The 11,004-nt window shown below is 39.5% G+C and overlaps 1 protein-coding gene across 1 annotated transcript in view; it reads right to left on the bottom strand.

Moving 5' to 3' along the window:
- Nucleotides 1-310: 310 nt before the first annotated feature.
- Nucleotides 311-11,004, bottom strand: part of ptchd4 (patched domain containing 4) — a 32,343-nt gene continuing 21,649 nt past the window's right edge. Inside the window, exon 3 of the mRNA XM_033990616.2 lies at nt 311-1,992. Coding sequence (XP_033846507.1) covers nt 311-1,992 — 1,682 coding nt within the window. The remainder of the gene's footprint in view (nt 1,993-11,004) is intronic.

The following is an 11,004-nucleotide window of genomic DNA, read 5'->3' as shown; positions in this document are numbered from 1 at the left end:
ATAATGGGCAGAAGTTGACTGATTCATTTGCTTTGCTTAATCAAGAGTTGGGGAATATACCAGCTGCTCAGAAAGAGCTTAGAGACTATGAGCATGTTTCTGTTTGTGCAAATGAGATACACTGTCCAGGGAGAAGCACTAGGACTGACCGTTAGGACTAGCTCTATTCTGGCCAGCGGAGCTGCTACTGTTTGGGAGAGAAGGTGCCCTCTACTGGACACCCCCGACTCCCGCTCAGAGACTCTTGTCTCCGGAGAGCATTTCTTTCACATCAACACCTGATTACCTACAGATACTCACTGCTGACTACTCAGACGTTAGTCACATGATCAGGATTGTCCCTGATTTCTATACACTCAATCTCCTCCCTCTCTCTCTCCCTCTCCCGTTCCCGCTCCCTCTCTCGTTCCCGCTCTTTCCGCTTTGCCCGTTTCTTCTTCTTGTGTCTCTTTTTGGAAGGCGGGAAGAAGGTGAGGAAGACGGGGAGGATGACAAAGCAGTGCAGCAGCGTGCAGCCTGCAGTGAGCAGGGAGCACTTGAACAGTGTGTAGGTCAGGTTGGAAGGCACAAACACTAAGGGCATAATCCCAATCACAAAGCAGGAAGTGTTCTGCAAGATGGCCGCCCCATGCTCCTCCAGAGCCAGCTTGATGCACTGCGTCCTGGTGTGCTCTGTAGCTAGTACAAAAGTGTACAGATGTGGTGCACAGTGATCCATGGCAAAGTTGAGGGTATAAATAAGGCACAGGATTGAGATGCTGTCCATGCCAACATTCCAGAGTGTCATCAAACCCAACACACCCAGCTCTACGGAGGTGACCGTCAAGATGAGCCAAAAGTTCCCTAGGGGGTTGATGACCAGGAAGAAGGTGAGGATGAGGATGGTGAGCACGCTGAAGCCTGAGGTCAGAATGGGCGAGATGACTGAGGAGCTGTAACGATCCATGAAGACAAAAGTGGGATTGAAGGCAATGAACTTGATGCTGTTAATTAACATCAGCGGTCGAAGTTTCTCCAGAAGCTCCACCACCTCCTCGCGCTTCTTCTCGGTGGTCCGTGCCACTAGATACATGCGCGAGGCGATGATGTCATACTCGTCTGTCTCGCGGTTCTTGGAGAAGATGATGTCCTCAGTGAAGTGCTGGTACTCCGGGCTTCGCAGGAAAGAGCCCTTGAGGATACTGATGAAGTCGCTTTTGGTGGACGCGCTCACGTTCACCACCCGTAAGTAATGGAAAAAGTTGTCCATCCAAGAAATTTTATTGAATCCATGACTCAGAGTCTTGAGATGCTCTTGCACAGTAGAGTTCCAGTATTCAATGGGTTCATAAATGTAAAATCCAATTACAGGACTGTAGTTGCTGAAGTACTTCTGCTGGGTCAATGCATATGAAACACTTGGAGAGTTACTAGCAAGCAAGTTTACAATGTTGGATCCATCACTAATTTGTAAACATCCCATGAACGAAAAAGAGGCATAGATGAGATACAGAATCACTACAAATGGTTTGACATAAGTGTTAGTAATCCATTCTGTGTAGTGTTCACGAAGGAAGTGCTGGATAAAGTGGTTCTGGTAGGGCAAACTGTCATGGTGCGTGGATAAGTCATGCCCATCGCTCATCATAGTTTTAAACCACGTGGGCTGGCGGTCCAGATACTCCACTGACGGGATCTTACAGCAGAATACACTGTGGTACCGGTTCTGCTCCAGCTGTCCGGCAAAAACCAGGCAAGATCCATAAAAAGAGAAAACGTAAAAGTAGTTGACCAGGATTGCCACGCACATGCTCTGGCAAAAGATCTTGACAGATTCGATGTTGGTGAAGGGGCTGGCTCCCATGCCGAAAGTGATGATGTAGAGGGAGCTGGTCATAGTGTAGCACACCATCACGTCTGCAAATGCGTCAGCCACACGTTCTTTGAACGGCAGGTTCTCCCTCGTCCTCCTCCAGCCCGCCAGCAGCTCAAAAACGCCTTTGGTTCCATGGCCTGAAAGAGAAAGAACAAGCTATTGAGGTTTACATAATTCTTCACTTATTTTTTGAGACTTTTATGTAGATAGCAGTTTGGGCAATAGGTCAATATAGAGCTGTACTAAAAAACAAAAGATCGATAGACTGTGATCTCAACTTTAATCAATCTCAATGATGAGGCAAGCACATTTTCATAGACAGGTGGCAGTAAGAGCACATGGTACAAGGAGTCACTGCTCTCTTCTTTAGGTGAAAGTTCTGCGTCAGAGCCACACAGCATCTCTTTATGCCAACTCACGTGTGCCTTTCAGAAGTTTTGTCTTAAATCTGTCAAATCTGCACAGTCCAGCTAAAAGTCCAATGTCTCCTTCCCTCCTGCCTGTGTGTGCAGTGCTGTCTGCCCCACTCCCCTCCCTCACTCTGATCCAGCTCCTCACCTTTTCTCCTCTCTTTCTCTCCTCTGCTGGTCCAAGTTACAGAAAGTAAACTATTTTCTCACTCTTTATGAGTGAAACCTGAGACCAAATTTAGCGCATGGATATTGCATGTGTTTCTATCAATGGTGGTAATGCGTGTGCATGTGTTTCTGCCAATAGCAGTAACGTGCACATGATTTTAGCTTTAATATATTGTACAAACTCATTCTAAACTTTCTAAACTTTAGATGTGAATTTCTCCATATATATTTTCATATATATATATATACATATATATATATATATATATACACATATACATATATATACATATATATATATATATACACATATAATATATACACATATATATATGTGTATATATTATATGTGTGTGTATATATATATATATATATATATATATATATATATATATATATATATATATATATATATATATATATATATATATATATATATATATATATATATATATATATATATATATATATATATATATATATATATATATATATATATATATCCTTTTGGTTTGCAGCTGGAATTGTTTTCAAACATAGATACAAATCACACAAGTAATAAATATGCACATAAAATCATGGGAAATATGAAAGTGTCACACAGTGCTAATCAAAACATGATAAAACAATGAAAACCTAACTAAAAACATGTGAATAAAAAAAAACCCTGAAGGTGCAGTTTACAGCTTATTTAGCAAACACACAGCTGCTGGAATGAAGCTGTTTTTAAAGCGCTTAGTTTTACATCTTGGGAGCAGGTACCTTTGCCCAGAGGGAAAGAACTGAAAGTCACTGTGCAAAAGGTGCGACACATCGTTTAAAATGGCCCTGGTCAAGCGCTGGTTGCCTGGAGTACAGGGACTCAGGCTACAGCTGTGGGTCGCCAATTACCCTACCAGACAATGGGACCATCTGGGAAAGCAGATTTTTGTTTTTGAGAGAGAGACTGCCAAACCATGCGACCAGGGAAAACAATACAAAAGGCTCATCATGGTCTTATTAAAAAAGGAGTCTATAATTGTAAAGGTATTTGTATGACTTCACCCACTGCATGTCCTGCCCTTGGATGTGTTTCACCTCAAGAGTGTGAGGGGTCAGCTTGCCTTCATCATACTTTGAGAAATAAGAGGAAGCAGATGGCTTTAGTTACCTCTAAACTACAGGGTATAAAAGTATTTTAATAGAAAAAAGTGGTCTATTTTCAAAGTTGTTTTCAGTTTCGGTGTAACACCTTCCACTAATCAGGAGTGCTGTTGAGCTATAGCATGTTAGACTATAGATTCCAGTTTCTTCTCAAACTGGCTTCAGCAGTCGGGGACATTACGTTTGGCTATATTCTGTTTCATCGCTGAATGCGGTTCAGCTCTGTGATAATTTAAACATGACAGTGTGATTAGGCTGCAGTAGTGTCGCCTCTTGTCTAATTGAGTTAAGCCCTGTGATGTCTTCCTCTGTGTCGTAAACAGCAGCCTCATTCATATATCCCCCCAGATTTTCACTAGAGCAAAGATTCAGAACAGAATTGAATAAAGAGTGTTCAAAAACATTGGCTCTATAGTGCAACTTCTCCCACACAAGAATATCCAGCCACCCACTCACTGTGCATTTGTGAAATACCAGCACGGATCTGCTTATCACTGCATGGGGATGTGTTATGAATAGCTAAACATCAGAATCATCACATTTTACAGCATTTCAATATTTCACTTTAAAAGAACACCAGTTGTCTAAACCTGTGCTCAAGTAGACATCAAATGCATCAGCTGCTTGGTCAAATTTTTATTGCTGTGGTTCTGCTGTTACCAATTAAAACGTCATATGTTTTTTCAGGTAATTAGTATTAAACTATAAGAAACACAGATCCTTATTTTACAATTACAGTTGCAATTTACATTTCACTGTAGCAATCAGAATTTCATTTTTGTGTTTCGATTGCAGTAAAATGGCTATGTGACATTTTTTTAACCTTACATGTATGACCAGGATAACAGAGTTGTGGGTGGAGTTAGGGTGTAGGTGAAAATGGGCACTTTCTAAGCACAAATACGCCGGACTACACATGATTAGTCAACAATAATCAATAAAATACAACTTTGGATGCGGTAGATGAGGGAACACTGTAATTTCATCAAAGTTCATTAATGTTGTTTTTACATAATATGCCTCTTTAAGTGAAAACCTAAACATTCTGGCCTTAAAAGAGGCAGATTTTTGTGTCACATGTTACAGTCCACATTTTGGGAGTTTGAATATTCAGTTTGCCTCTGCGGACTTTGCCTGGGATCCAGAATACACACTGGTCACCGGTGAATCTCCCCGTTTTCAAATTGGTGTGATTGACTGGTGGATTAGCGAATCAGGGACTGGTATGCTCCGTCTGTATCGGAAATAATAAAGGAAAAAATAAATAAAAACATTGCGGATTAATTAATTAATTAATTAATTAATGAGCAAAGCACTAAACTTTGTTAATCTGAGGTGAGATACATTTTATTCTATTTGTAAATCATAGGTGACTAATGACCTCATTTGTTTCACATGTGTCACTAAAAAAATGGATCTGACTGGACAATCACGTTTGACCAGGCTTGAGAAGAAAAGGAGGATGTGAAGACCAGACTGATATCACTACTACTACTATACTGTATAAAAAATACAGAGAGATATCATTCTGGATTTGCCAGGCAACTGTGGACTGCATTTGGAGGGTGAAATATATAGTTGCATAAGCTATGAAACCACACAGTCATCTGAAAAAAGTCAAAAGTCATTTTCATTCTTGATTCTGAAAAGAAGCATGTTATGTCAGTGTTTTTTTCCTTTATTAAATCCTCATCAAATACAATTTATTTTCCAAAATAAAATCCCAATTGTCCAGTCTTTATTCCATGTTGCTGGTGGATCCATTCCTGTGACAGCATTATAAATTTGCTCTTGTTTGACAAAGGAAAATGTTAATTAAGTCGAAAGGATTATGCCTATGTAATGAGCTGGCTAGCTGGCTCTTCCTGCTTTTAGTTTTATTAAGCTGAGCCACAAGACAATTAGTTATTGTCAGCTGGTTTAGCACAAACGCAGAGGGGGACACTTTCCTCCATTATAGCACAGCCATGTGAGTTATTCTGTGCTCAGGTTGTTAAATGAAATGTCATTTGGTGGACATGATAGGAAAGCGCCATGATTCAAGTTGGCAGGGGGTTCAGGATAACAGCACTATATATTTCTTCTACTTTGACCATATTGTAGGGGCCAAAACGTCTCAACGAACACTGCAAATTCAAAGTTTACACCCACTGCTCTGTATTTACTTTGTTCTTGAATTTTATTTTCTTAATCACGTAGCTATCCATAGGAGGGTCCGACAGCTACACGGCTCTTTGCTGTGATGACATTTAAAGGAAACGTCAGCTGCTATTGGGCACTGAAGTTTACTAACAAGGAAGTCAGATGAATATTGTGATTTACCATCTGCAAATTATAACATAATGATCCATGGGCGTTTAGATTATAACTATATAGCAGACACAAGCACAATAGGTCTTCTTTAAGTAAACTCTACATCTGCTAAACCTTGAATACATTTGCCAGTTTTCTCACTGTATACACTACTATTCGAGCGCGGCATGCCTTTATCACTTGAGTAAACTTGTCTGTGTGAAACAGAACTAACACTGCAGATTCACACCTCTACATCTTTCTGAAGCACAAGAGTGGTGCGAAATATTCACCCTTCAAATGACACACATCCCAATTAGCAGCAACCTCCTGTTCTTCTCAAACTCAAGTCTGACCTACAACTAATTCTACTGCTTCTAAAAAAACAGCTTTAGTGTTGTGGAAAAGAAGTCTGCTGGTTTCTGCTCATTTGCACGTTGGTATTGAGTTACAAAAGTATTTTTATTAACCTTATCAGTATGACTTTTAATGATCAAAATCTGTCAATGTGCTGCTGCCAAATACCAGATTCAGTTTTTCACTAGAAATGATGCTCTTCTCTATACGTCCTTTCTGCTATCTCCAATTTTGCCATTTTCTGACAATCCGAAGACGCTATAGTGACTCTACAATGCCCTAAGTGAGCAATTATGATCACCGTGTCCGTCTTGTCTTATAGGGCTAAATAAGGAAAACCTGCTGATGGGAATGGTTGAAATCAATACGAGCAGAAGCAGGAGGCAGAAGCACATGGCTGTGAGCGTGACTGCTGCTCAATGCTAATCGGTTTTGGAGCAAAGTCAAAATTTGGAAAAAAATTGCTGCTCTGCTACTGAAAATACCAAATTCAACTGCAGGGATTGCTAAAGGACAAATGCGGATTATTTGTATTGTTATTGGCCTTTAAACATGCTCTTGAGTACCTCTGCTTTGGCATTTTGTGCTTTAGAACTTAAAATAATAATTCAATAAACACACAATATTCCCCGGGTTCAGTCCTCCCTTTACTGGCATCTAGAGCTCCATCTACAGGCAGAAGAGGGAATTAACATGGAAAATAACATTAAACAAGCATTGCAATTGTAAAGAATGTGATGTAACAGCCAGAATGTTGAGTCTGGTGATTATTTATGCATAGGGTTTCTACCTGTGACGCAACAATCTTGGGAAAATTCAAACCACATTATTTCCTACGCTCAAAAGCAAAGGAAGTTTTACAGAGATTTTTTAAAGATTTCTGAAGCCAGCATGAATGAAGCTAAATATATCTCCAGGTATGATTTCGATGAGGGGACACGGTTGCAGAATACGTGTCCTTTAAAACCGACTGACTGAATAGCTAGAAAAAGGGCCTACATTGTGTTCAAATCTACGTTATAAGCTGCATCCCAGTCTGAGCAGTTTATAGACACGACATGGAGTCTGCAGGGAAGATCAGGATTCAGTTTTGTGTTTTGTAACTCCCACACACACACACCTACGCAAAACACGCCGACAGCATTCACAGACGAGGAAGACTGTAGTGCACTGGTGGTTTACTGGTGTGCTCCGGAGGTGAAAATGAACAGGGATTCCAGAGGTTCATTAGTTTTCAGTTTATTCTATTCTAATGAGAAACAGAAAGGAAATAATATTAAGGCTGTACTTCCTTAGTCGTTAAGTCGATAAAACGGTTGACGGTGCCTTAGTCAATCAAAATTCGCTTTAGTCCATTAATAATTTTGTTTAGATTATGGGAAAGGAATTATATGCACATCTGAAAGGGGGAGATAGGGAGTGGATTCGCTGAGTGAATCCTGTGTTTAACCTGCCTTTTTTCCATATATATGTAGTATTTTGAGTGTAGTTTGAGTCAGATCCTGAAGATAATGAATAGTTTTGAACGTTTTGCCACACCCCCTTTTTAGTCGACCAATCGATTGACAGGACATGTCTTTAGTCCATCAAGAATTTCTTTAGTTGATGACAGCCCTAAATAATATGTACTGGAACTATTACATTAAGATTTTAGGAGCCAAACTGAAACTTTACAGGCACACATCGCAATTTAGGTTTGATATTGTGACGTAAATATTTATCTGACTATTCTGAGATATTGAAATACACACTTTTGAACTAATTTAATAATCCCATGCATTTCCAGACATTAGCAGTCTAAACTTGAAGGATTTTACACATAATAAAACCCTGTCGAGATGGGGTGTTTGTTGTTTGCAAATGTTATTATAAAACCTACATAATTTCAGCCTTGACATTTAGCTAATTGCACCATTCAATTTGCAATTTTGATTTGACTGGGATCAATCTTGCGGCTCTGAATTACAATATTAATCCACGTATAACCAAAGAGCTTGTGTACACCACTGCAGTTCTCATCTATATGTCCAACTTCTGACGCCCTCATACTGTTCATTCTTAGTATGTATGTAGTAGTAGCAGCAGTAGTTGGCAGTTTTAGTAACGAGCATGAATGTCAAGTTTGATGATCATAAAAAGTAAATATACATAACAAATATATAGTTCTGTAAGTCTATTGGTGGTTAGTTTCTCCAAATGAGTGTGTTTACATGTGCAAAAGTATCTCAATTATGATCGGGTTTGTTGAGTATCGTGGTTTTGTGTACATCCATATCTATGCAGTATCCTGATGTTAGTATCCTGGTTTATGAGAAAACAGGATATCTCACTGGGATATTCTGCGTATTCAGGATACATGTGCGAACTGAAATAACAAATAAGATATAGGAGCATGACTCAAACTTCCACGAGGACTTTTTAAGTAATAATATAACCAAAATAAAGCAGTCTACTGTTTCCTACAACTAGGTTAACATCCGTGGCTGTCTTTGTTGGTCTAAACTGACGCTGTGGGATGTACTTTTCAACTGTATATAGTCGAAAAGTACATCTACAGTACATAGTAAGCTACCACCTTGCTTAGCTCCTTGCCATATCTGTGCCATAGTTGCCATAGTTACCACTCTAAGTATCCAGGATACTCCGGCTCCTCATATACACAGGAATATGAGTATCCTGGTTTCTCTGAGCACATGAAAACAAAATAAACATCATATCCAGAATACTGTCATAACTGGAATAAAGCTCATAACCGGGATACTCGAGGACTTGTATGTACGCACTCATTGGCAGAACTGCAAAAGATAAATACACAAATGTTGAACCATTGCTCTATTAGTGACTAGTCCTAGCTCTCTTTATAGTACAACAAAAAACAGCATTTTAACGACACACATTTTAGCTGTCCCCCATCTGTATTAAATATTATTGGTCTATAGAACTGTGTGATCTCATCTGAACCCTGGTATACTGGTAAAGTCGTTAAAGTCACAAAATTGTTACAAACTACTTCTCAATAACATTTTCTGCACAACAACTTGACCAAGCTTGTAAGTGGCTGTGTAGAAAAGATGACACAATACCTCAGAATAGGTCCCATATGTGCTGCAGCTCTAAATGGACGAGCAGAGGACTGTTTGCTACTGCTGTCCTGCTGGTTATTTCAGTCCAGAGGCGGGGGGTAGGACATAACTGCCCCTGGTCAGGATCCTGCCAGCGACGCCAATATAACACAAACCCAGGCCCGCTCCTCCCAGCTCCAAAAAGATACGCAGTCATTAAACGTAATTACAGCTCTAAAACTTCCAGGAGGAGCTCGGACCGTTACAAGGCATCGATCCGGTGTACTCTGAGATGACAGCGGACTACAGAGGTTTGTCACGGAGCAAAACACAGCTGAGGAGGCAATATCGCACAAATAGGTTCCACGCTCACTAAAACAGAAGCAGTACGAGAGGAGAATGGGTGAAGATCGCTTTCAAATCACTATCTGGTAAATAAAAAAGTGAATATTGTTATGGGAATTGTGATGTGAAGTTATGAGTTTGGATTGTGCGACTAGCAACTGAATACTAAACAGTGATGCAACTCAAATGTGTTAAGAGTACAGTAAGTACAGTAAGTAAAAGTTAAAGTATCACATGAAAAAATCTACTTAAGTAATAGCATAAAAAAAGCATTAAAGTTCTTAAAGAGCAGAAAGGAAAAGTATTTTGCGGTTATTTTTAGGTCTCATAAGGCTTCAGTTGTAGTGATTTTGATAAAGATTTGTGCTGAATCAATCATTTTTTCTAGGTGTTTTTTTATTTGTTATATTTTTGTTTGCTGAAATTATGTTAAAAATAAACCCCTCATGGTTTTCACTAGGTCTCAGACAGTTTTACTTTTACTTTTCAGTCCTGTTAAAAAAAACAACAACATTCCGCCACTGCTACTGCTTTTCAAATTAACAGTAAAGGTCTACTAAGTAACTTTTCAGACATTGGATCTACCACTTGCTTGTCTCCATGAAAATGTTGCACAGTATAAGATTAAACCTATTTATTTTGCATTTATTCAATTACATTACATTACAATTACATTTTTATTGTGACTCAGGGTCTGTAACTTGGTTGAATGTCACCGCCTCCTTCTATCCATGGAGGCAGAAATGGTTAATGCCATACTGTGAAACATTCCAGGCAACGCAATTACAACTCCATGGAGACAAGCAAGTGGTAGAGTTACATAGTGCACCTTTAAGTTCATTCATATCAAAAATATGTGTAGGTGTTTGCATCAGTAGGGGCAGCCGATGCAAAACCACATGCCAGATACAGTGAGCCTATGTTACGTCTGTATTGAGGATTTTCCAGGTCAGAGATGCTGTTATGTTCTCCACGGACTCTACTGTTCTTTTACACTCTAATGAACCCACTGGAGATGTGTGCCTAATGATACAACGTCAGCACATCACAGCTGGGCTCACCTACACAAATAAATTATCAATGCATGTTAATATTCACTCAAATGCATTAAAGGTCAACTATGTAACTTTTCTCCTGGAAAGCGTGCGCCTGCCTGTTTCCATGGAGATGTTATTGCTTTTTCTGTCTCTAAAGGTGATCTGTGGAGAACCAAGCTGACTGTTGAACCAAGGCATTTAAAGCGATAGAAACACCCGCAATTGAATAAATGCAACATGGAACATCCCAGGCAAAGCAATGACATTACCATGGAGACAAACAGGTGACCAACCCTCTACCAGAAAAGTTACATAGAGCAGATTTAAACATTACA

This window comes from Periophthalmus magnuspinnatus, chromosome 24 (assembly GCF_009829125.3).
Source record: "Periophthalmus magnuspinnatus isolate fPerMag1 chromosome 24, fPerMag1.2.pri, whole genome shotgun sequence".
Lineage (NCBI taxonomy): Eukaryota > Metazoa > Chordata > Actinopteri > Gobiiformes > Gobiidae > Periophthalmus > Periophthalmus magnuspinnatus.
The sequence above is the reverse complement of the archived record's forward strand: the minus strand, read 5'-3'. Positions and strand labels throughout refer to the sequence as shown.